General features: G+C 39.2%; 1 protein-coding gene across 3 annotated transcripts in view; it reads left to right on the top strand.

Moving 5' to 3' along the window:
* The first annotated feature begins 233 nt into the window (after positions 1-233).
* The window catches only part of EXO1 (exonuclease 1), a 44,063-nt gene continuing 17,686 nt past the window's right edge, over positions 234-26,610 (top strand). The window contains exons 1-12 of one of the 3 annotated variants that reach the window (XM_054478873.2): positions 3,699-3,904; positions 4,281-4,579; positions 4,659-4,766; positions 5,961-6,138; positions 7,868-7,987; positions 8,933-9,056; positions 11,496-11,633; positions 12,663-12,875; positions 14,682-14,869; positions 15,558-15,654; positions 21,179-21,404; positions 26,338-26,584. In XM_054478873.2, coding sequence (XP_054334848.1) covers positions 5,978-6,138; positions 7,868-7,987; positions 8,933-9,056; positions 11,496-11,633; positions 12,663-12,875; positions 14,682-14,869; positions 15,558-15,654; positions 21,179-21,404; positions 26,338-26,584 — 1,514 coding nt within the window. In that variant the 5' untranslated portion in view covers positions 3,699-3,904; positions 4,281-4,579; positions 4,659-4,766; positions 5,961-5,977. Of the gene's footprint in view, positions 3,905-4,280; positions 4,580-4,658; positions 4,767-5,960; positions 6,139-7,867; positions 7,988-8,932; positions 9,057-11,495; positions 11,634-12,662; positions 12,876-14,681; positions 14,870-15,557; positions 15,655-21,178; positions 21,405-26,337; positions 26,585-26,610 lie in introns of all 3 variants that reach the window. The other 2 variants (XM_054478890.2, XM_054478883.2) reach the window with 2 other exon arrangements.

The following is a 26,610-nucleotide window of genomic DNA, read 5'->3' as shown; positions in this document are numbered from 1 at the left end:
TTAGTAGTTAGGACAGAGATATCTGATTGGAAACGAGCTACAAAGTGTCTTCTGGGAGGGACCGAGTGGAGGTAATATATGTTCATTTTGTGATCATTTGCTTAGGATTTATGCTTTCTGTATGTATGTTTTACGTATATAATATAATGTAATAGTAATATAATATTACTATTTATAATAGTAAATGGAGGAATTTGAGATAGGAAGTACAGGTTTTTTTTTTTTCAAAAAGTTTTACGATAACGGGAGCAGAGAAATGAGGGGAATGCTGAAGGGTTATTTTAAAGATGGGAGAAATGACTGTTACGGAAAGTTCACTTACTTATATTTACCATTGCTGCAAAACACCTGTTCTATTGTTTACTTAATCGGTTTTCAACTTAAATTTACTTAAAAAGCAAGTTTCATGTTAACACTGTGTCACTTGCCATAATAGAAATAACCGTAAAAATACAATGAACACAAAGTCATTTGATTAAAATAATTTAAAAATGTAAAAATAATTGAATGCAAATCAAAATCAATCAAACTGAGCTAAAAAAATGAGCACCTAAAAATAAGTTACTTAAACAGAAAACCAGAGCCGTTGACGATCAGTCAGGAGAAAAAGGATATTCTGTTCTGTGTATATGTAATAGTCACCAGCACTGTGCACAATTCCTTCATCTTCACCTTTACACTGCATACATACTGTTTTGAACACCTATCCACATTCATTTCAACAGAGGAGCAAAATAAAAACCTAGTCCCATATGAGGTGACAAGAGGATGCTGACTTGCCCAGCACTTGAGGTTGTCCCCTGTTCCCATGTCTCTGATTTGGAGGGAAGTTGAGCTTTAGAAAAATCCTCCTAATGCTGCTGACTAAAAAGAATCCCTACTCCTACGTCTCTTCTTAGAAATTACTGGTGTATGCATCTGTGTGTGTGTGTGTGTGTGCGTGTGTGTGTGTGTGGTGGGGAAGGTGCTGCTCAGCTGTGGTTCTCCTCCTGCCTGAAACCAGGCAAAGGCAGGAGGCCATCCAGAGGGCACCCGCAACTGTCACTAGACCCCAAGTCATTGGCTAAGTCCCATACTTTAGAAAACACTGCCCTATAACAATGGAGACAATATCTTCCAAATTAAAAATCAGGCAATCTGATATTTCAACAAGATACAGTATTTAAAGATAAGAGCTGGCCGGGCACGGTGGCTCACGCCTGTAATCCCAGCACTCTGGGAGGCCAAGGAGGGCCGATCACCTGAGGTCGGGAGTTCGAGACCACCCTGACCAACATGGAGAAACCCCATCTCTACTTAAAATACAAAATTAGCTGGGCGTGGTGGTGCATGCCTGTAATCCCAGCTACTTGGGAGGCTGAGGCAGGAGAATCACTTGAACCTGGGAGGCAGAGGTTGCAGTGAGCCGAGATCGCACCATTGCACTCCAGCCTGGGCAACAGGAGCGAAACTCTGTCTTAAAAAAAAAATAAAAATAAAAATAAAAAATAAAAAAATAAAGATAAGAGCAGCCCAGAAAACCCATAATAATAGTGCCATACCTAGGACATTCATGTATTAGTCCACACATTTGAAATGTTTAAAATCAACACTAGTGCTACTGGGATGTGAAAATTCATAGACATAATCCCTGCCCTCAAAGTAAGGCTGCCAGATAAAATTACAGAATGCCCAGATAAATTTAAATTTCAGATGAACAGGGGTTTCTTTTAGTATATGTCTCAAATATTGCATTAGATATATTAAAAATTTATCTGTTGTTCATCTGAAATTCAAATTTCTGGGTGTCCTACGTTATTATTCGCTAAATCTGGCAACCCTACCTCAAAAGGTTTTCAGTCTATTGAAGGGCAAAGACAATTCAAACACAGTGAGAATATGAGAAGCGTCAGGGCCAAAGAGTCTTCACAGAATGCTTGTGCATATCAAACAAATATCCAACTTAGGGAAGACATTTGGAAACTGGTAACATTGGAACTGAGTCTTAAGCTGGAAACATATGGGATATACCATTTATTTCAGCATTTAATAACATGCCATCATGATTTGTGACTTAACTGTCTGATAAACATGTGTTTTGTCTACAGAACTAGATCTTAAGTTCCTTGAAGACACAGGTCATCTCTTTATGTCCCCCATGCCACCTGGAACTGACAGGCACACTTAAGGCAGTAGTAAATTACTGCACACATTGATGCAAATGGTTTTGTCCTCCCAAAGAGTAAAAATATTCTGTTAGTGAAATGTATTGTAACTAGTGTTTTCTTTTTCAATTTTAGTCTTTGAACACTGCAGCCAAGAATCCAGTTTGAAACCTTGGGAGTCAAATTCATAGTAAATACATGAGCCATTCACAGTGCAGCAAACTCTCATGTTAGTTTTATGACAGATTCAGTGACACTGGAATGGACACCTTTTTGATTTTGGGGTTCCTTCCTAAGACCCCCATGTGTGACATATTCATGGTTGTATTCAAGGTACTGAAGCAGTTACTACTGCTGGATAGTCCAATGAGTATAAGAAGGCTTCTCTACAAACACATGCTGCCCACATCGAAGTTCCTCTTTAATCTACTGCAGTTTGAAATTGTCCCCCACTTTCTCCAAGAGTCCACTCCAAGCTAGTTTAGGGTGAGGTCTACCATAGCCTTTGGAAGAGGGAGGGAAGATAACTTCTCTCATCTCTCCTAGTCCCAGCTCTAAAGACCAGAACCAGGGAGAAAGCATTACACTGCTTTTCCAAACACATTCCCCAAATGTGGCACCTTTTCAACAATTTTAGAAACAAATTTAAGGCATAATAGATGCCTTAAAAATTGGCATGATAGATGTTAGAGTGATCATAAAGACTTTAAAAGAGAAAAAGATGTAAAGAAGGTAATCAAATGGGGAGCATTTTTAACAATGTGCTCACTTCTTCCCCTTCAATTCCTTGAATTGAGTCTGAATTATCATTCCTATTGATCTCCGAGCCCAGAACATTACTTTGTGGTCTGGCCTAAGGTGTCTTCCAATTTTTTAAATCACAATATTCCTAAGAGGACAGCGATGAGGTCTGGGGTGTTATGAGGATTGGAAACCTAGCCACAATTGACCATGAAAGTCCAAAATGCCTTTAAAGTCTTTGTCTCTAAGGCCCATTTTCAAGGTCTTGTTATATAGCTAATTTTTCCCCGACTTACGTCAAAAATAAACGAAGCTGGGTTCTAGGTAAAATGGTAGGGACAGATTTTAATCACTACTACTACTGCAATAGGGAAAAGAACCCAGCGTGAACTGAATTCAATTTCGATTTGTAGAGGCAACCGAGCGTTTTAAAGAGAATGAAGGAATTAGGATGGGACTGATGACGCCGAGGGGGACTTAGCAACTTTTTCAGGTTTGAAAAGCCTCAACATCAACGCGCGACGGCGCTCTTTCAACATCAGCCTCCAGAGCTGGGGCTGCAGCCAGGAGAGAACTACAACGCCCAGCAGCCCCGGCGGGTGTAAACACTCCCAACTTCCGAGGCGTTGCTCACCATCGGCCATCAGCGCCAGTGCCACTCGCGCCCTCAAGAAGTCGCACGGAGTTCGGGCCGGCAGCATCGGCTGGAGTCGTAGGGTAGTGAGCCGCTGTCTACCCAGCGAGACGGAGCGCTCAGGACGCAACCTTATGAGTTGGAAGCCGCAGGAGGCGGAACCGGGTTGCGGGATACGCGTTGACGTCACATCCTCTGGGCGTGGCCGCAAGGAACCCGCGCAAATGGAAAGATCTGCCTTTCGCGCGCTGTTTAGCCAAGTTGCCCGTGTTCTGCGTTGCTGGCCGTGGGTGCTCTGGCCACAGTGAGTTAGGGACGTCGGAGCGGGTTTCTCCAACCGCAATCGGCTCCGCTCAAGGGGAGGAGGAGAGTCCCTTCTCGGAAGGTGAGAGGAGCGGGCTGTGCGGAGGCTAATGGTGGGTTCCCTGGGGGTCGACCTGCGCGTCCACCTCCAACCCTCCTCTCGGGATTCGGGTCTTCCAGGAAGGGGAGGAGAGGGTTTGGCGTGATTTTCCCAACCCAACAGCAGAGCCCTTAGCCTGAGTGGAGTATCTGTTTTGTTCCGAGGGGACGTCTGGTAACGAGAGGTCTGCAATTCAGTGAACGGAGGGAGATAAGAGAGCAGACGATTCCGGGCTAGAGCAGGCGCCAGGGTTGCCAGACTTACGTCATTTTTCCGCAGAAGCTGGCAGTCCAGGTTTTACATGCAATCTCTCCACCTTTAAATGTTGACAAGTACATTTTCCCATAATATTTTGCAGACCTAAGGAAACGTGTCGTCTGGAATGGGCTTGGGGGCCACGCCTGCACATCTCCGCGAGACAGAGGGATAAAGTGAAGATGGTGCTGTTATTGTTACCTCGAGTGCCACATGCGATCTCTTTGAGATATGTACACAGTCATTCTTACTATTGCACTCAGCCATTCTTACTACGCTAAAGAAGAAATACTTATTCGAGGATATTTGCCTGGCCTAGAAGAAACTTATGTAAATTTCATGAACTATTATATCCGTTTTCCTCGGAGTGAGAGAAAACTCTTTTTAGATACCATCTGAGAGGTAAGAGACTTTTTCTGAAACTGTGGCTTGAGGACCACCTGCATCCAGATTGACTGCTTTGTTTAAAATTCATTCACAGCAGAACTAGTGAATCCCAGTCACTGAGTGGAGTTGAGAGTCTAAGAACCTCTGAAATTTGAGAACTGCTGGACTAGAGCCTTTAGAGCTCTGATAAGGTGTCAACAGGGTAAAGCTGCCTCCTGATTCTGTACTTTCTTTCTTCCCTTCCTTCCAAACTTAACGTCTGGTAGGAGAGATTTGTATTATGAAATGCTAAGCAGCTGCTCAGTGCCCATTACTGACTTTTTATTGTAGAGTGGGGGGAGGTCGTTTCATCAGAAAGGGTTGTGACAGTCCCAGAATCTCTGCATAGAAAGGGCTTAGGGGGCTGCAACCGGAATGGAAGGGGGTGGAAAGTTAAAGCATTTGTCTTGAAGCTGTATTTGCATAGCAGATGCAGTTTCACAGTTCTTTGGGGTAGCTTTCAGAGAGACTGATGGAGTTGCCCCTAGGCGCCACCACTGTTTATTACCAGAATGTTCGTTCTTAAAATAATGCATTCTAATAGCAGTGAATTTCAGTCCTAAAAAAGTACAGGATCATTTCTGTGATTCTTTTTGAATTTTTCCTTTGTTTTTTAATTGAAATACTTACCTTCCTACAAACTGTTTTGAGTTTCTACTCCTATTTGAATTTGCACGTTGACCCTTATAATTAATGCCCTTTGTAGAGGCCATGCGATGCCATCGCGTGCATGGTTTTGTTTGTGCCTGGCTCCTTGAAGCGTGTGTTAGGAGTGAAAGTGCAAAAGCACTTTGGAAAGAATAAACAAACATTAAGCAACTGTCAAGTGGCATTAGAGGTAGTATTAGTGATTAATTTAAATTCTACCCTATGGAAATTGTTTGACAGGGAAGAGCCCAGCTAAAATATTAAAGAGCAGTGATTCTTGAATATCTAAACAATTTCTGCCCGGGCGCGGTGGCTCGCGCCTGTAATCCCAGCACTTTGGGAGGCCGAGGCGGGCGGATCACGAGGTCAGGAGATTGAGACCATCTTGGCTAACATGGTGAAACCCCGTCTCTACTAAAAATACAAAAAATTAGCCGGGCTCAGTGATGGGCGCCTGTAGTCCCAGCTACTGGGAAGGCTGAGGCAGGAGAATGGTATGAACCCGGGAGGCGGAGCTTGCAGTGAGCCGATATAGGCCACTGCAGTCCCGCCTGGGCGAAAGACCGAGACTCCGTCTCAAAAAAAAAAAAAAAAACAACAAACCAATTTCTGCATTGGACTCCAAGCTTTCTCTTCATTTGTCTAAAATGTTTTAATAAATGTATTTTTCTTTAAATATTTCTGTTCTCCCTGTCTTTTTTCATATCAGGTAGTTAATTTGGCAGCATGGGGATACAGGGATTGCTACAATTTATCAAAGAAGCTTCAGAACCCATCCATGTGAGGAAGTATAAAGGGCAGGTAGTAGCTGTGGATACATATTGCTGGCTTCACAAAGGAGCTATTGCTTGTGCTGAAAAACTAGCCAAAGGTGAACCTACTGATAGGTAAGTCTGGACCTTATGTTAATTCTTTGACGATTAAGTATGAGACCTACAGAGCCTTTTTCCCCCCCAGAAACGGATTGTTTTCACTCAATGCCAGAACTTATCAGGAAGTGAAAGTTGTATGTTTTAGAATATTCCCAAATCAGGGATGACTTCCTTCTGTGATAATAGGCCTAGTTTTCTTTCTTTATAATAAGCCAGAATATCAAGACACTGATGGACTAAGACTATTAATATGTCCTTTATTCTTTTTTTTTTTGGTTTTTTTTTTTTGAGACGGAATCTTGGTCGCCCAGGCTGGAGTGCAGTGGCACGATCTCGGCTCACTGCAACCTCCACCTCCCAGGTTCAAGTAATTCTCCTGTCTCAGCCTCTCAAGTAGCTGGGATTACAGGTGTGCCCCACCACGCCGGCTAATTTTTGTATATTTAGTAGAGACAGGGTTTCACCATGTTGGCCAGGCGGGTCTTGAACTCCTGACCTCAAGTCATCTGCCTGCCTTGGCCTCCCAAAGTGCTGAGATTACAGGTGTGAGCCACTGTGCCTGGCCCAATTGTTAACCTAAGATAAAGTTTTTAACAAATGCTTTGAAAATCTGTGATGATTTCTGCCTCCCACGTTCTTGGGTACAGAAAATATACTGATAATCCTGGTTAGCAAAAAAACAAATGTGTTGTAAAATTCATTATAATTTCTTATTTGCCTTCTCCTAAATTTTGCTTTATGATCAGCAGGTCCCAATCATTGCTGCATACCAATGCAAGTTCACTGTCACTGATCTATAACAAATAGAAAAAATAAGGATAACAATGTAGTGAGTCTTTCATCAAGATGACTAGATATGATTTAAAAGGTCATCTTTTTTTTCTTTGTCTTAGCTGCTAAGTTTGTGTTATGCAAAAAGATTGTCTTTAAAGATTCTGTTTTCCCATTCCTGTTTTTGAGCTAAAATATCCTTTTCTTTATAAAATGATAGAAGTTGTAAATGCAGTTGTTTTTGTTACAATACCTAATGTAATACCTGACCCTTGATTGGATCCTGGATTTGGAAAAAATAGTAGCAGTGGTGTCCTGGAGCCAATTTGTATGAGCTCTTTCTACACCATGTCTTCTCAGCTCAGCATTCATTGAGTTCACGTAGGTAGCTCATCTGCCATTGAGGAATATTTATCTCAGGGAAATCAGGCACCTCTTCCCCTAGAACTGGTTGTTAAACATTTACCAGGACACCACTGAATATAAGAAACATTGTTGAGACAATTGTACCAATTATAATATAAACTGAGTATTAGATAATATTATGTCACTATTAAATTACTTAGCTGTGATATGGTGTCGTTGGAAGAATCTAGTGTTTACTGTACTATTCTTTCAACTTTTCAATGATTTGAAATTTTTTAACATAAAAAAAATGGGGGCAAAAGACCAGATTTGAAATCAAAGATGTCAGAATTAGAAGGGATATCAAAGCTCTTTAATTCACAGATAAGGAAACCAAGGCTTGGAGGGTCAAGTAGTTCACCAGACATCACATGGCTCATAAGTATCCAAGGCAGGATTTGAATCCGAGTCTAGTAAGTTAGAGTTCCAATTCCTATGAAAACATTTGCTTAAAATAACAAAATAAAAAAACCTTCTCTCTTTATAGTTTTCTCATCTGGCTTAAAATAGAGCAGAAGTATTACCTGAAGAAAGGTGAAGCACTGAATATTTTTCTTTTTTTCCATAGGTATGTAGGATTTTGTATGAAATTTGTAAATATGTTACTATCTCATGGGATCAAGCCTATTCTCGTATTTGATGGATGTACTTTACCTTCTAAAAAGGAAGTAGAGAGATCTAGAAGAGAGTAAGTTAATTATCTACTTAATCTCTAACTTCATTGCACTAAGGTCAGACATTGTAGTCTATATGGTACCAATTTTAAAAATTTTAAGCCAGGCTCAGTGGCTTGCGCCTATTGTCCTAGGTACTCGGGAGGTTGAGGCAAGAGGATCACTTGAGCCCAGGAGTTCAACACTTTAGTGCCCTATGATCATCTCTGTGAAGAGCCACTGTACTCCAGCCTGGGCAACAGAGTGAGACCCAGTCACTAAAAATTTTATTTTTATTTTTTGACAGTCTCACTCTGTCGCCCAGTCTAGAGTGCAGTGGTATAATCTTGGCTCGCTGGAACCTCCACCTCCCAGATTCAAGCAATTCTTGTGCCTCAGCCTCCCAAGTAGCTGGGACTACAGGCGCGTGCCACGACGCCTGGCTAATTTTTGTATTTTTAGTAGAGATGGGGTTTTGCCCTGTTGGCCAGGCTGGTCTCAAACTCCTGGCCTCAAGCGATCTGCCCGCCTCAGCCTCCTAAAGTGCTGGAATTACAGGCATGAGCCACTGTGCCTGGCCTAAAAAAAATTAATAAATAAAATTTTAATTTGTTGAGGCTTATTTTATAGCCTAGTGTGTGAACAGATTTCCTTAAATGTTATGTATCTGCTACATTATCACTTTTGTTTAAAAGTATCTTAGTTACTACATTTTCTTTGACATAAAGAATTGCTGTGGAAAAGCCTAATGGTGATCTTGTGTGTGTGTGTGTGCATATAATCATTCTAAATCACTTGTTCTTTTTGCCTTAGAAGCCCAAATCATCTGGGTTAATGTTCTCAAGGGCCTGGTGTGTACTTTCTAATGAGTCAAAAACTTTTTTCAACTCCAGGAAAGCTTCTTGAATTATAGTTCTGTTACAGTTTCTTGAGTCAGCCTCTTAAATGTTTTATATTTAAAAAATGTTCTTCCATTGCAGAAGACGACAAGCCAATCTTCTTAAGGGAAAGCAGCTTCTTCGTGAGGGGAAAGTCTCAGAAGCCCGAGAGTGTTTCACCCGGTCTATCAATATCACACATGCCATGGCCCACAGAGTAATTAAAGTAAGCCAGTAGAAAATGAAGACAAAGGGGCAGATGGGCAAGTTCACCAGAGCTAGTTACAACTTGTTTATTAATGAGAGAGGAAGAAAATCAAGGGTGGAAAATTGTTCTAGGCCTAACCTCAAGTAAAGGGCAGATGTCAGAAGAAGAAGGGAACAGCATCACTAGATAGAGAAGACTTCAACAATTTCCAAGGAGAAATCCTAAGGCATAAGTAAGGCTCTCTCTTTAGTCATGTTGTCCCATAGCAGTGGAAGGAACAGGGCCAGGCACGGTGGCTCACACCTGGAATCCCAGCACTTTGGGACACTGAGGCAGGAGGATCATTTGAGCTCAGGAGTTTGAGACCATCCTGGGCAACATAATGAGACCCTGTCTCTATTAAAAATTAAAAAAATAAAGAGATGGAAGGAACAAATTCCTGGAGGCATCGGTCTCACCCAACTCTCCTATAGTCTTCAACACTTACTGTAACTGGCACTCTTGAATGACGGAGATCTGTGATGTAGCTTCGTTGTCCCAGGCACCCTACAGACTTCTGTTCCCTTTCACCTCCTCCTTGCAGCAGCTTCTTTCCTTATTCCTGTAAATCTTAGTGTCAAGGTGCCCACAGTCCCAGCCCTCACTTTCCCCTTTTTGGAACCTGCTTGGTAAAGGTGTTGTGGCTTTTTTGTTCGTTTGTTTGTTCTGAGGCGGAGTTTCACTCTTGTTGCCCAGGCTGGAGCACAGTGGTGGTGATCTCGGCTCACTGCAACCTCCGCCTCCCGGGTTCAAGCGATTCTCCTGCCTCAGCCTCCTAAGTAGCTGGGATTACAGGCATGCGCCACCACGTCCAGCTAATTTGGTATTTTTAGTAGAGACTGGGTTTCTCCATGTTGGTCAAGCTGGGCTCGAACTCCCAACCTCAGGTGATCCGCCTGCCTCGGCCTCCCAAAGTGCTCGGATTACAGGTGTGAGCCACCATGCCTGGCCTGTTAAAGATATGATGATGATAAAGGTGGAGTCAGCTTTTTCTAGCTTACAGTTCTGTCATCCAGTTCCTGAGCTAAAATAGGCGCTACAGTTCTGATTTTGGCTTTGTCATTTGAGTCTCTGGCTCTTTCTGTATGGGTCAAGCTAGAAGGAAACGATGGGATGCAGGAGAGTGTGAAGTATAAAGAAATGTGTGCTCTGTGTAGTCAGGAGAAGAGAGGCGGCATTGTATGCAGAAGTAGAGGAGAAACCCTGATTGGACACAAATAGTGGTGTAAAAGGATGAGAGTAGGACTATTGCTGGACAAAAAAAGGAAAAAAAATGAGAAAAATAGCAAATTGTCACCAAAATTGATAGCAGCAGGATCTTGATACCTCTTTCCTCTTTTTTTTTTCACTTCCCAAAGGCTCTCTTTCAGACCTTGGAAACCATTTTCCCATAGTTTAGAACATGGAAGTTCCAGTTCCAGCTGCCTAGATTTTGACACAGAGGCTATGATAGGGGCTGTTTTTCTTGGCAAGTTTATTTTAAAAGTATTTTCTCATAATGCATTGGTTTAAATATAGTGCTATAGTCTATAATATATATGTAAGATATATTATTAGAGGAGAGTTATATATGTGTGTATATATACACGTGTGTGTGTGTGTATGTATACACACATATACATATGTATATATTTTCCCCCCAAGACATTGCTGGATATGGTCTATAATTTTATCAATACCGTGTCAGTACACTGACTTTCGTAGCCTGAGAGGACAACCTGTTATTTTTATGGGGAACATATATTCAAAACTCCAAACAAATGTATATTTTCGGAACATAGCCCTTCTTAAGATGGAAGCTTTCTATAATTTAAAATAATTGGGCCAGGCACAATCGCTGAACGCTTACAATGCCAACACTTTGGGAAGCTGAAGTGAGTGGATCACTTGAGTCCAGGAGTTTGAGACCAGCCTAGACAACATGGCAAAACCTTGTCTCTACAAAAAATACAAAAAAATTAGTTGGGCATGGTGGCGTGCACCTGTAGTCCCACCTACTCGGGAGGCTGAGGTGGGAAGATCACCTGAGCCCAGAGCCCAGGAGGTCGAAACTGCAGTGCACCCTGCCAGCTGGCACCACTGCACTCCAGCCTGGGTGACAGAGCTAGACCCTGTCTCCAAAAAATAAAATAATTACTTTCGTAGCTTGTAGGATTCTTTTTTCCTCTGGCTGTGTAGCAGTATTTCTTTTCTCCAAATTTTATAAGTTGATTTTTCAAAAATGTCTTAATGGCTATATAATTAGTTCAACATATACTAAAACTTATAGTAGAAAAACTCTACTTCAAAGGAAATGATTTCTCAAAGTAATATTAGCATGTGCCTGCTGAGGCTAGTAATAAAGTGGGTTTGAAACAGGAAGTTGTTTAGTACTTTCCAGATGCCGTGCTAGAGATTCACTGTGATTCTCTCTTCCAGGCTGCCCGGTCTCAAGGGGTAGATTGCCTCGTGGCTCCCTATGAAGCTGATGCGCAGTTGGCCTATCTTAACAAAGCGGGAATTGTACAAGCCATAATTACAGAGGACTCGGATCTCCTAGCTTTTGGCTGTAAAAAGGTACTCAACTCTGACTACTATATATTACTCTTCTATGTAGATAGGAGTAGTGTAAATCAAGGAGGTGGAATTTTTCCTGTCCAGGAAATTATGATAATTTATAATATTTACAAAATTTATAATAGTTATAAAATATTATGAAATAAATTATTGTATTTAATAGATATTTGCAACTGACATCTATTTTTATAATGTTAATAATTATTTAAAATGAAGGGTTTTGCTGCTTGCTGCTTGATGTTTGTGTAATCTGGGTACTTTTTCAAAGTAAGCCCTTAAGGTTGGAGGGTTTTGTTATTGTTTTATGCAAATTCTTTAGTAGAATGTGGACGTACCAGTTTTATTTTTTAATAATGACAACATATGCTTTATATTTCTTGATTAGTTTAGGTATACTAACTTATGTACTAAAGGGTTGCTATGCAGTTATTTAAAATTATATATAAAACTATTTCATGGAAAACTTTATTTAGGGGAGAATTAAGATACAAAACTACAGGAAGTTCTCATTTTTGTTAATGTCTATATTTATGACTAGAAGGGTCTCTATCAAAAGGTTAATACTAGGTTACAGTGATAAATGAGGGAATAGGGATGACTTGTTTTCTTCCTGAATTTCTATATTTTCCAAATTTTCTACAATAAACATGTATTGTTTCAATAATAAGGAAAAAGATTACTTAAAATGTACAAGTGACAGAGAAAATCTTTCTCGTATGCATTACTGTTTGATTATCACGACAACCCTGTAACACAAGTAGGAAATAGAGAGATGCAAAAAGAGCTTGTTTTATACCAGAATTGTGACAATTGAGTCCTGGCTGTATAGCCTTGTCTAGTCGTATCCTATGCTTCAGCATACTTTATTTGTAAACTTAGTAGTAATCATCAGCCTGTCTATCTATGTCTCCTGTCTTTCAGTGTTATGGTGAAGAACAAGAAAGATTTCTTAAAATTATTGCAGTGGATTAGATAATGACAAATAACAGTGACCTTTCTAGGTATTAACAATTTCCCTTCCTTTTGAAGGTGATTTTAAAGATGGACCAGTTTGGAAATGGACTTGAAATTGATCAGGCTCGGCTAGGAATGTGCAGGCAGCTTGGGGATGTATTCACGGAAGAGAAGTTTCGTTACATGTGTATTCTTTCAGGCTGTGACTACCTGTCATCACTGCGTGGGATTGGATTAGCAAAGGCATGCAAAGTCCTAAGACTAGCCAATAATCCAGATATAGTAAAGGTAAGAGTGATTTGCTAAGTGTCATATTCAATTTCTGAAGCATTTCCTTAATAAAATAATAAATCATAATATGGATTTAAATATTCTGTTATGTGAATAACCTATATTACATTATTAAAAGGAGCAAATGACTGAGGCACTAGAACTTTGCCTTAGCAACTAACATATATTGGGAAAATCATGTTTTCTGCAATTGGCAAAAAAGTAGTGATTTTTAAAATAAAGACTAGTATAAAGAGGCTGAAGGAGAAAATATTCTAGGGTAAAATTAAACTCGGAGTCTTTTGACTTCTGTGCTATAACTCTATAGTAGTGGTTCTCAAACTTTTTGTTCTCAGGATCCCTTTACACTCCTCAAGCTCCTTTATGGTAATATTTTTTGTTTATGTGGGCGATAGCTATTGATATTTACTGAATTAAAAATTAAAACAAAAATTAAATGTTTATCAATTCACTTAAACTTTATAATAAACTCATTACATGTTAGCATAAATAGCATGCTTTCATGAAAAATAATCATATTTTTTAAAACAAAAATTATGAGAGAGAGGAATCATACATTTATGCAAATCTCTTTAATGTGGCCTAATAGAAGACAGCTGTGTTTGTATACAAGTTGAACATCCCTAATCCAAAAATCTGAAATGTTCAAAAATCCAAAACTTTTTGAGTCCCAGCAGGCAAGTGAAAAATTCCACACCTGATCTCATGTGAAGAGTACACAAAATAATTAAAAATACTGTATAAAATTACTTTCAGTCTATGTGTATAAGGCTTATATGAAACATAAATTGAGTTTTTTTTCTTCTTCACCCTCTTGCTGTCAGTGTGTGGAAGCGTAAATGGATTTTGTGTTTAGACTTGGGCCCCATCCCCAAGTTATCTCATAATGTGTATATGCAAATATTCCAAAATCTGAAAAATTCAAAATCTGAAATACTTCTGGTGCCAAGCATTTTGGATAATGTGTACCCAACCTGTATCTGCTGCCTCATTAAGCCTCATTTGATACCATGTGTCATATATCATCTGGAAAATTCTGAGACTCTGGACATTGCTACTTTGTAGTTTCTCGTAAAAAATAAACATCAAAGAAGCTCATTTTCCCCCTTGGATATTCTCTAAACCCTTACAGTTTGCAGAGCAGAAATTCCATTTTTCTATTTCCAGGAGTATAAGGCCTGAGTCCTCAGGACGAAGAGGGATGTCATGTAACGGAAAGATCTCTAGGTTGGAAGATGGTGTCCCAGATGGGACTAGGACCACGTGCCTTAACTAGCCTGTGACTCCAGGATCCCTTTGGTTTTCTGGGCCTTCCCTTTTTCATCTATGAATTTACTATGCAATGTTTAGGATCCTTTCCAGCTTTAAGCATCCATGACTCTCACCATAATCAGAATGTCAACTTGCTTTAAAAATACGATCTAGAAATATTTGGATTTTTTTTAATTCTCAGATTTTGGATGTTCTTTGTTTTTTCCTTTCTTGATAAAAAAGGTTTTGATGATAAATGAATAATGTATCTCAAAGTTACACCTAGAAACACAAACTTGATGTATTATATAACTGTGTTTTTTTATCCTTCAGATTAGTAATAGAAAAACCAAAGAAAATACTAGTTATGAGACTTAGAATTTTAAGTGATATAACATGGTTGTATTAGCTGGTAGAATTTTTTAATGTAGATGAAAGCAGATAATGTTTCAATCCCTCTTCATGACCCTGTAATGTAAATCAATCAGCCTTGAGGATGATATGTTCCCTGTTCTTTAGTTGCAGATAAAATATTTTTGCATGCATTCTTAGGTTATCAAGAAAATTGGACATTATCTCAAGATGAATATCACGGTACCAGAGGATTACATCAAAGGATTTATTCGGGCCAACAATACCTTCCTCTATCAGCTAGTTTTTGATCCCATCAAAAGGAAACTTATTCCTCTGAACGCCTATGAAGATGATGTTGATCCTGAAACACTAAGCTACGCTGGGCAGTATCCTTTCTGAAACACAATGGTAGAATTTGTGCATTTTTCTTCAATATTTTTGTGAGGCATTTAGTAAAAAGCTTGCACATTATTTTTTGCTTTTCTTTTTTTATAGTGAAATCTGTATATTGTTCATTTAAATTACCATGCTAGTGAAAATTTAGAACAACTTTTTGTTCATAAACCCAAGGCTCATCCGCTATGCATCCTGATTACTTAGATTGACAGAAGCATGCACAGGGTCCGTCACTTACGGTACACATTCCAAAGGTGGCTCTTGAGAGGACCTCCTCGTGGCAAGCAAGCTCGACTTATCAGGAGGAGCATTCTGGGCATCTGAGTGCACCAGGAGAGGATGCCCTTCCCATAGCCACTGGCCACGTGCATGCAGGCTGATGCAGAGCCTTGAGTCACTTAGGTAGTGGCTAGGACTTTCCCCTCTGTTTCCCTTAAAGGGAGGGAGTCAGTGATGGCCTGGGCCCTTGTCAGAAGACACCAACTCCTGCAGAGACAGATAGAGACTAGCAAACTGTGTCTGTGCTTTCAGTAATGCTGATGTGTAAAGTAAGGAGACTCCATTTAAGTCATAAACCTATGGATTTTCTGTGACAATAGAAAACATTTTTCCATCTTAGTATAATATCATTTGGTTGTTTGTTAATAAATACATTTTTCCTTAATCTTACTAACTTAGGTATGTTGATGATTCCATAGCTCTTCAAATAGCACTTGGAAATAAAGATATAAATACTTTTGAACAGATCGATGACTACAATCCAGACACTGCTATGGTAACGTTTTGATGACCACTCTATGAAAACACATTTTAGTTATGTCTCGAGCTGTGATTAAAGGCAAATCTTCATACACTAAGCTTCTTTTAAGCGTTTCTATATCCAGGCTCTGTACAGAATGTACATTAAAAACAACTTGATCCTAGAGAAATTACATGTTATTAGAGCATAGGTATATTGGTTAATTTTTTAAAATTAAGAAGTGACTGTTATTTATTATCAAACGCTTATCCCTGAGCATTTCATTTGAATATACCAAGCATTTGATGCCTTTTTTTCTCATCTCACTCCATTCGGCTTCTGTGGCATTTGGCATCATTGAAGACCCAAGCCTAGGAATGCTACGGGAGTTAAAGCTGTTTTTTCACTCATGCACAATGTAACAAATATTTAATGCATGCCCCTGCTGTTTCTTTAAACAATTTGCTGTTTTCTTTTCTTTTTTCTTTTTTGAGACAGAGTTTCATTCTTGTTGCCCAGGCTGGAGTGCAATGGTGTGATCTCAGCTCACCACAACCTCCGCTTCCCAGGTTCTAGCGATTTTCCTGCCTCAGCCTCCCAGGTAGCTGGGATTACAGGCATGCACCACCACGCCCGGCTAATTTTGTATTTTTAGTAGAGACAGGATTTCTGCATGTTGGCCAGGCTGGTCTGGAACTCCCGACCTCGGGTGATCCACCCACCTTGGCCTCCCAAAGTTCTGGGATTACAGGCGTGAGCCACCGCTCCTGGCCACAATTTGCTGTTTTCTTCTCCTTCTTCAGTATTGTATGTATTCCTTAAGATACTGTCTCCCATCATTCTCTTTCTCTCTGTATTTCTGTTTATCCTCTGTTCTCTTTTCTGTTTACATTTCTTCCTTAGGTAAGTCCTTAGGGTTTCAATCCCATTTATGCAAAGAAGTCACGTCTCCATCTTTACTCCAGTCTCTCTCGCCTGTGCGCCAACCACAGAATTCTCACTGTCTCTTGCGTCTCTGATTTCCTGTAGCCTCCAAGTCTATTTATAGGCAAAACTAAACTCTTCATGTTTTTAATCAACTTTTAATCACATTTCTCTTTTATTTCCTACTTAGCACTTATTACTGTATAACATTATGCTTCTATTCTTTTCTGATTCTTTCCAATAGAATGTGGTCTTCATAAAGGCAGACCTTGGTGATCCTCACTGCTGTATGATATTTACTATGTTTATATGTTGAGTGAATGAGTATTAGCTACAGGTCTCTTCTGTTCTCACACTGGAAAACTTGGAAATAAACTTTGGCTTCCATTTCGTTGCTACATCCTCTTGCCTCTTTGAGGTATCCTTCTGGTTAACATTTTCTTCTTTTCCCAGGCTTCCAGTTTAATTCTTGCTCACTAATTTATTCCTTTACTAAACATTTATCAAGCACTGAAACAATGTAATTAGGTTAGCTAGGGTTCTGGAATATGAAGAAAAATAAGAAATACAGGAAAAGTAAGATCCTTGCCTGTCAAATGCCCATTGCCTAAATAGGAAGGAGATGTGATTATATAGAAAGAAATGCGTTAAGTGCTACACTAAAGAGGTATTTCAGGCTCTGTGGAAATAAAAAGCATGTCCCTCACTCCACCTAAGAGAATGCTTTGTAATAATAATGGCAAACATTTTCTGAGCATTTGCTATGTTCCAGGTGCTCTTTTAAGCACCTTAGACATGGTAAGTCATTTACTCTTCAGAAAGCCTCTGAGGTCAGCCCTTAGACATGGTAAGTCATTTACTCTTCAGAAAGCCTCTGAGGTCAGCCCTTAGACATGGTAAGTCATTTACTCTTCAGAAAGCCTCTGAGGTCAGCCCTTAGACATGGTAAGTCATTTACTCTTCAGAAAGCCTCTGAGGTCAGCCCTTAGACATGGTAAGTCATTTACTCTTCAGAAAGCCTCTGAGGTCAGCCCCATTCTCATTTTACACATGAGGAGACAATTAGAGGACACTTAAGTAACTTTTCCAGCTGACCATTTTCATAAATAGGGGAGCTGTGATTCCAAGCCAAGTTCTCTACTGTCTGCTCAAAGAGAAACTGATGTGTATCCTCAGTTTGCAAGGATTAGTAGAGTTTTTCAAGATGGGTGATTCCAGGCTTAAAAAAAAAAAAAAAAAAAAAAGTAGCGTAGGTAGAAAAAAGTGATATATTAAGGGAACTTTTAGATTATTCATTATGGATGGGCTAAGAATGTCTTAGTGTTTATCATGTAAAGGAACCAGATCTTGAGGAAAAAAAGAAGTGAGCCTGGAAGAGATGACCACTAACAAACTGGTGATCCATTCAGCACTGAAAAGTAACCATTACTGTAAGCTGAAATAAGCCAAGCCTACCAAGAGAGCACAAATCCATAACGACCCTAAAAATGAACTTTATCAGCTTTGGTGATGTAAACCTTACACTCAGGTTGCTATTCCCCTATTTTCTAACCTTGCCCCATGTAATACGGTAGCCACTAGCCATGTGTGACTATTAAAATTTGTTAAATACAATTGCTATTTTACTTCCTCAGTTATAGTAGCCACCTTTCAAGTGCTTAGTGGTTAGTGGCTAATATATTGGACAGCACAGAGCTTTTCTATCAGTGCAGGAAAAATTTTGTTGAATTTTTTACTTCTACTGTCATATTTTTATATCCTAGGGACTCTTTAATTGTACTTTTTTTTTGAAGATTTAGATGTCATCTCTTATCTTTCTCAGAATATGATAATTTTTTGAACGTTTCCTTCCACTCTTTGTAACTGCTGTGTACTTTTTTCCTGTGTTGATATTTTCTCCCTCATGGTGGTAACTTCTGGCCAGTCATATTTGAAGGGGCCCCGAAAAGCTCATGGGGAACATTGTGTGAATGAGTGGGGCTTATGATGTTGGACTTCATTCTTGGGTGATGTGGTTGGTAACACATTGAATCTGATTTGTGAATTCTCCAATGTTGGAATGTTCTCTGCATGATTACATTTTTCCAAAAAGAGATGTCTGCTTAGGGTATCTAAACTTTGGCTGTGTGAATTTTGAGAGCAGGATAGGGAAAGTGAGTTGGGGCAGGCCAGGAAAGGATAGCATGGTTCCTTGCCATTCAATATTTAGCCTTTTGTTTCATCTCTGTTTTCAGACAAATGAATCTCTCTACCTTCAGAAATGCCTGCTACGTCTGTTATTCTTTGTGGGTTTCAAAAGTTCAATTGTTCTGGTTCTGAAGGCAGGTAGATGTTTGTTGACTGTATGGTCAGGTTGGAGATGGGGACACAGGGTCAAATAATTCTCTCTTTAGTTAGTCTTCCCCCCACCAGGGGCTTCTGTGATTCCAAGACTTTAATTCTTGAGCCTTTCTCCAGGCTTCTGTAGGTGGAATTGGCTTCTCTTTGGTATTCTCTTCTGCAGACAAAGTCTTTTAATTTCTTCCATCTATGTTCTATCTGCACTGTGGTTTAGAAGTCACAGATTATCTCCTAATTTTTTTGCAGGTTAAGTTTGTGTTTCTTATTGTTTTGAGGAATGATTATGGAAAGAAGGAGACTAAAAAGTGCTATCTTTACACAGCTGAACTATTGATAGTATTTATCATTTCTTTCTTTTTTTTTTTTTTTATTTGAGACAGGGTCTCTTTCTCTGTCCTCCAGGCTGGAGTGCAGTGGCAACATCAGAGCTCCTGGGCTCAAGCGATCTTCAGTAACTGGCATCAAGCCTCCTGAGGAGCTGGAACTACAGGCACATGCCACTATGCCTGGCTAATTTTGTGTGTGTGTCTGTGGGGTCTCACTATGTTGCCCAGGCTAGTCTGGAACTCCTGGCCTGAAGCACTCATTCTGCTTTGGCCTCCAAAACTGCTGAGGTTACACACGCGGAGCCCCCACACCTGGCCACAGCATTATAATTTTTTTTTTTTTTTGACTTGGAATCGAGCTCTGTTGCCCAGGCTGGCACGCAGTGGCATGATTTTACCTCACTGCAACCTCCGCCTCCGAGTTTCAAGTGATTCTCCTGCTTCAGGCTCCCAACTAGCTGGAATTAAATGCGTGTGCCACCACGCCCGGCTGATTTTTGTATTTTAGTAGAGATGGGGTTTCACCATATTCGTCAGGCTGGTCTCAAACTCCTGACCTCAGGTGATCCACCTGCCTCAGCCTCCCAAAGTGCTGGGATTACAGGTGTGAGCCACCACGCCTGGCCTATAATTTCATTAAGAATGATTCTTAAGCTTTTCCTTTGTCTCAGAAACTCAAAAATAGTTGACAGTGTTGAGTATGTCCTGTTACCAATTGCAATGTTATGGAATGCTAAGATGGCCATCCTTCATCAGCTCAAATCCCTGTCAGAATTTTGTCCTTCTCGTAGAGAAATTTCTGTAGGAACCATAATTGTACACCAAATGAATTATTTTTATTTATCTAAAATTTATTTAGTCTGGTTTTTTACTTGTCTGTTTCTCTTTTTTATTTAGTAAAACCATCAGTGGGATCTAATGCCATGAGCCATACTGATAAAGCTATTTTTTTATATTCATTCTCTCAATTAAATTACCTTCCTTATTAATTCTCAAAGGGTATTCTGAATAATGTCACCTGTTTTATTTATTTTTATTTTTGTCCTTTCTTTAAGTGAAAGGCTTTGATTAGATTCTGAGTTCATGTGGGATTTTTGTCAGGTGGGATTGTAATGATTTTTTTTGTATCTTTGCTAATTTTTTCCCTTTGGCTGTCCTTCTCTATTAGAATATCATTGACATCCCCTTAGCAGATCATTGTCTTCCAAAATATGTAGTAATTGTGAATAACTTATATTAGCATTAAAAGCGATTGCTTGCTTTCCTTTTTTTTTTTTTTGTTTTTGGGATGGAGTCTCCCTCTCAGCTCACTGCAACCTCTGCCTCCTGGGTTCAAGTGATTCTCCTTCCTCAACCTCCCAAGTAGCTGGGATTACAGGCGCATGCCACTACACCTGGCTAATTTTTGTACTTTTAGTAGTGGCAGGGTTTCACCATGTTGGCAAGGCTGGTCTCGAGCTCCTGACCTCAAGTGATCTGCCTGCCTCGGCCTCCCAAAATGCTGGGATTATAGGCGTGAGCCACTGTGCCTGGCTGCTTTCCATTTTAAAGATACCTTTTTCCTGACCACGTTTCTTCAGTTGTGGTCTTATTTCTTGCACCATTTGTATTAGGAAGATTTTTATTTATTTATTTACTTTTGATCTTTTTTTCTACAGCTGCTAGCAACTCTTGATTTTTTTTTTTTTTTTTTTTTTTTTTTTTTTTTTTTTTTTTTTTTTTTAGAAATGAGCTAACGAAGTTGCTTGACTCTCATCAGAAGAAAAACAGGTCTAGGAATATAAGATACATTTAATGGAAAAGTATAGGACCAGCAAAGTAGGAAATGTTATTCAAGGACAGCTGTTTCATCAACAGCTGTTGTTTTTAAGGGTAACTTAAGATGTTTATTTATAATTTATGTTGATACAGAAGGAAATAAATTGATTATTTTCTTTCTGCAAATAACCTTTTTCCTTTTCCTTTTCTAGCCTGCTCATTCAAGAAGTCGTAGTTGGGATGACAAAACATATCAAAAGTCAGCTAATGTTAGCAGCATTTGGCATAGGAATTACTCTCCCAGACCAGAGTCGGGTATTGTTTCTGATGCCCCACGATTGAAGGAAAATCCAAGTACTGTGGGAGTGGAACGAGTGATTAGTACTAAAGGGTTAAATCTCCCAAGGAAATCATCCATTGCAAAAAGACCAAGAAGTGGTACGTATTTCAGTTTTGCAAAATGCTGGTGAATATTGGTCATATTTAAGAAATCATTGCCCAACGCAAAGTCGCGAAGATTTTCTCCTGTTTTCTTCTAGAAGTTTTATGGTTGTATTAGTCCATTTTCACCCTGCTGATAAAGACATACCCGAGACTGGGCAATTTACAAAAGAAAGAGATTTAATGGACGCACAGTTCTGTGTGGCTGGGGAGGCCTCATAATTATGGTGGAAGGTGAAAGGCACTTCTCACATGGTAGCAGACAACAGAAGAGTGAGCGCCAAGTGAAAGGGTTTTCCCCTTATAAAACCATCAGATCTCATGACACTTATTCACTACCACGAGAACAGTATGGGGGAAACGGCCACCATGATTCAGTTATCTCCCACCAGGTCCCTCCCACAACACATAGGAATTATGGGAGATACAATTCAAGATGAGATTTGGGTGGGGACACAGCCAAACATTATCATTAGTTTTAGCTCTTACATTTTACAGTTTTAGCCTGTGAGCCATTTTGAGTTAGTTTTTTTAATACGATGTGATGTAAGGATTATGGCTTTTTTTTAACCTTGTATATATGGCTGTCCAATTGTTCCAGCACCCTTTGTTAAAAAGTTTTCCTTTCCCCATTTAATTGCCTTCGCACAGCTGTTTAAAATCAGTTGACCACTTATATGTGGATCTTTTTCTGAACTCTGTTATTCTATACCATTGCTCTCCTTACCTATCTTTACATCAGACACACTCTTGATTACTGTGGCTTTATAGAAAATCTTGAAGCGGGGCAGTGTAAGTCTCAAGTTAGTTTTCTTTTGAAAAGTTGTTTTGGCTATTCTGTGTTTTTCACGTTTCCATGTACATTTTAGAATTTAGCTTTTTAATTTCTAAAAAAAAAGAGGTCAGGCATGGTGGTTTGCACCTATAACTGCAGCGTTTTGGGAGGCCAAGGCAGGTGGATTGCTTGAGCCTGAGAGTTCAAGACCAGGCTTGGCAACATACTGAGACCCTGTCTCCACAAAAAAAATTTTTAAGGCCGGGTGCGGTGGCTCACACCTATAATCCCAGCACTTTGGGAGGCCGAGGCAGGCAGATCACTTGAGGTCAGGTGCTCTAGACCAGCCTGGCCAACATGGCAAAACCCCATCTCTACTAAAAATACAAAAAATTAGCCGGGCATGGTGGCACACATTTGTAATCCCAGCAACTTGTGAGGCTGAGACGAGGGAATCACTTGAACCTGGAAGGCAGAGGTTGCAGTGAGCTGAGATCACACAGTGCGCTCCAGCCTGGGTGACAGAGCAAGACTCCATCTCAAAAAATAAAAAAATAAAAAAATAAGCAAGCTGTCAGCTGGTTATTCTCCAAAGCTGCAGCTTCCCTGCTCAAAGGCTCTTATTAGTTCAGAATACATTGTCGTAAAACAAAACATAAAAACAAAAGAAATTTTTAAAAAATTAGCTGAATGTGGTGACGTGTGTCTGTAGTCCCATCTATTCAGGAGGCTGAGGTGGGAGGATCACTTGAGCCTCGGAGTTGGAGGCTGCAGTGAGCCATGGTCACATCACTGCGCCCCAGCCTGAGTGACAGAACAAGACCCTGTTTCAAATAAAAAATAAAAATAAAAAGTCTATTGAGATTTAGTTAAATCCATACATCAATTCAGAGAAAGTTGACATTTTAACAATACTGAGTTTTCTGATTCATTCATTTAAGTCTTTAATGCTTTGTAGTTTTCATTGTATAGATCTTAACGTATCTGTTGTCAAATTTATATTTCAGATTTTTGATGCTGCTGTAAATAGTATTTTCAGTTTTGTTTTCTAGTTGTTCATTGATGGTATATGGAAATACCATTGATTTTTGTACATTAATCATATATTTGCAACCTTGCTCACATCACGTATTAGTTCTAGTATCTCTTTTGTGGATTATGTAGGATTTTCTATATAAATGACTGTGTCACCTGTGAATAAAGACAATCTTCCTTCTCCTTTTCCAGTTTAAATACCTTTTATTTCTTTTTCTTAGTATAAGAATCTAAGCTTGTTTTCTTTTGAACTGCCTGATTTCAAGATTATACTGCCCGACTTCAAGATTTCCTATGAGCCATAGTTTGTGATGTAACAGTGTGTCTGATGTAAAGGTAGGTAAGGAGAGCAATGGTGCAGAATAATAGAGTTCAGAAAAAGATCCACATATATGAGGTCAGCTGACTCTGAACAGATGTGCCAAGACAATTAAATGGGGAAAGGAAACTAGAATCTCTAGTACAATATTGAGCAGAAGGGCTGAGAGGAATATACTAGGTTTTGGGGAAACGTGGGAATTTTTTCACCATAGAGGATGTTTAAAATGGAAAGAATGATTATAATTGCTTCCTTCTCTCAACTTCCTTCCCTCAGACGTCTACATCAGTGAATGAAATAGCAACAATAAAAATAAAACAAAGACTTACAAATTTTAGTTCATGCTTTTATTTTTCAAATTTAAGTATAGATTATACATATTCGGCCGAAATATCCTGATTCCTTATGAACCTAAATGATTTTCATGATAATTATCTCTGAACCTTTGTTTCTTCATATGAAATAAAAGGTTTTTGTGTATGTTATGTAAAATAATATATACTTGTTATATAAGAAGTACAGTGTACATACATCTTCCTTGCTTCCTTCCTTCCTTCCCTCCTTCCTTCTCTCCCTCCCTCCCTCCTTCCTTTCTTCCTTTTTTGAGACGCAGTGTCACTGTGTCGCCCAGGCTGGAGGGCAGTGGTGTGTTCTTGGCTCACTGCAGCCTCCATCTCCTGGGTTTGAGGAATTCTCTGCCTCAGCCTCCTGAGTAGCTGGGATACAGGCGTCCACCACCACACCTGGCTAATTTTTGTATTTTTAGTAGAGACGGGGTTTCACCACGTTGGCCAGGCTGGTCTTGAACTCCTGACCTCGTGATCCACCCGCCTCGGCCTCCCAAAGTGCTGGGGATACAGGTGTGAGCCACTGCGCCCGACCTGTACATGTTCTTTCATTTTCTTCTGCTACGATCAAGATACACTGTCCATTTTATGTAGATAGCTCACTATCAGCAAGTTTGCAAGTTCTTTATGTCAGACTAAATTTACTTTTCTATAACTACAACTTATCAATAGGTTTTGTCCCCTTTCTACACACACAAACACAAAAACAAAACAAAAGAACAAGAGTAAGTTTAATTCCTATTTCATGTACCAGCCCTTCACATGATTTAAAGATGGCCATTGTGACACTCCTAAATTTCTCTTCCAGGCTATTATGTTCCTTGGCCATTCAGGTTGTGCTCTGGGTGTAATATAGGTTTTTAAGAATTGTGTAGTTGTTACAGTGAGTGTGATTATTGAAATGTGGTCTGCTTACCACAGAATAAATATTTAGAATTGTGGCACTATTTCAGTCCTGTGCTTTTATTATTGCAAACTAAGATTGCATTCACATTCTTGCAATCTGGCATTTTGCTGGAATTTGCTGAGTTGATAATTGATATTTGCCAGTTGCTGTTAAGCCAGGTATAGTTACATTTTAAACTTAAATGTGGGTTAACTCATTCCTCTTACAATAATCTTAATTCATTTTAGTTCATTGTTCTGCCTGTTAATTTTTTTTTGCTCAAATTTTTGTGTTTTCTAATAAATGGATATTGTCTATGTCATCTGGAAATTGATGAGTCTTAAAGTTTTGGTTACAGTATATTTGCTTATATAATGTTTAACTGAATCAGAGCAAGTACAGAAATCTGGAGTATATGAGACAGACTTCCTTTTGACTAACAGTTGCCAGTAGTAGTCTTTTAGGCCTGCACAACTTGCTGCAAATCCTCGTAATTAATATACAGTAGATATCGCTTTACTTTGTCTGCTAGGATGATATGAGAGACACTCAAGTGTCTTGCCAAATTCAAGATATGCTTAATTTATGGAGTCCCCAAATAGCTATGCTAATAACCTTATTGAGGAAAAAAAATGAGGTTAATCTGGTGTGGCTTCTGAAAGCCTTGTTGGGGACCCTGGAACACTTGGTTTTCTTCTTCTGCAAGGACTCACAATTCCCTGCCTAATAAACATTTCACTTTTGCCAGGAATCAACATCTAATTTGCTGATACAGCTTTTTAAAAATCTGTGCCTTTTAAAAATTTGAGACATCTCATTTCTGGTATTTTGGTAGCCCCAACCTGTCTTATCAACTTCACAAAGATTACGGTAGTGTGCACTTACACCTCTGTGGAGAAGAAGCTGTTCAGACTCAGAATTAGTCAAAGTAATTCAAAGAGCGTTAGTGCTGTCTCTATGTACTTACCTATCTCAGACTTTAAACTTTTGTTATTATTTAGTCTTATGATTTATTTTAATACCACAGAATACATTTGACACACAGCAATCTTCTTGGGCCTCATAGTGAAGTAATAAGGATCAGAGCTACAGCACAAACTACTTATGACTATATGACATTCACAATACACATCAAAACCCAGAACACATAAACTGTATGTATCAATAGCTGCTGGTTTTATTGGAACATTTTAACGATTGATCATTAACCATATATTTACATATAAATTTTCCTGGAGATTTTTTTATATTCAAAATTAGACCCTTAGTATAATGAATACATCGCCACACAGGATTGATTATGCTCTGAAATTTTGATTTGGGTAATTTTAACATGAAATTGTATAAACAACTGATATTAAATCTTAAACTAATGTGTGAAATTATAAAACAACGAAGGGAATTTTTTTGAGTCATCCTTATCCTTATGTTTTCTTTTCTGAGGCATAGTTTTTTTTAAAAAAAAATAAGTCCTTATTTTTAGGACAATGGGATATAGACTGAAGTTAAGGCCAAATCTCTAAGTACACGTGAAACAAAGATTTACAGATAATTTTGTTTTTATTTAGAAGAGCTGTCAGAAGATGACCTGTTGAGTCAGTATTCTCTTTCATTTACGAAGAAGACCAAGAAAAATAGCTCTGAAGGCAATAAATCATTGAGCTCTTCTGAAGTGTTTGTGCCTGACCTGGTAAATGGACCTACTAACAAAAAGAGCGTAAGCACTCCACCTAAGACAAGAAATAAATTTGCAACACTTTTACAAAGGAAAAATGAAGAAAGTGGTGCAGTTGTGGTTCCGGGGACCAGAAGCAGGTATAGTTTATGTCTCCAGAATGTTG

The sequence above is a fragment of the Pongo pygmaeus genome, chromosome 1 (assembly GCF_028885625.2).
Source record: "Pongo pygmaeus isolate AG05252 chromosome 1, NHGRI_mPonPyg2-v2.0_pri, whole genome shotgun sequence".
In the NCBI taxonomy this organism is placed as follows: domain Eukaryota; kingdom Metazoa; phylum Chordata; class Mammalia; order Primates; family Hominidae; genus Pongo; species Pongo pygmaeus.
Note: the sequence above shows the minus strand (reverse complement) of the source record. Positions and strands in the feature narration are given on the sequence as shown.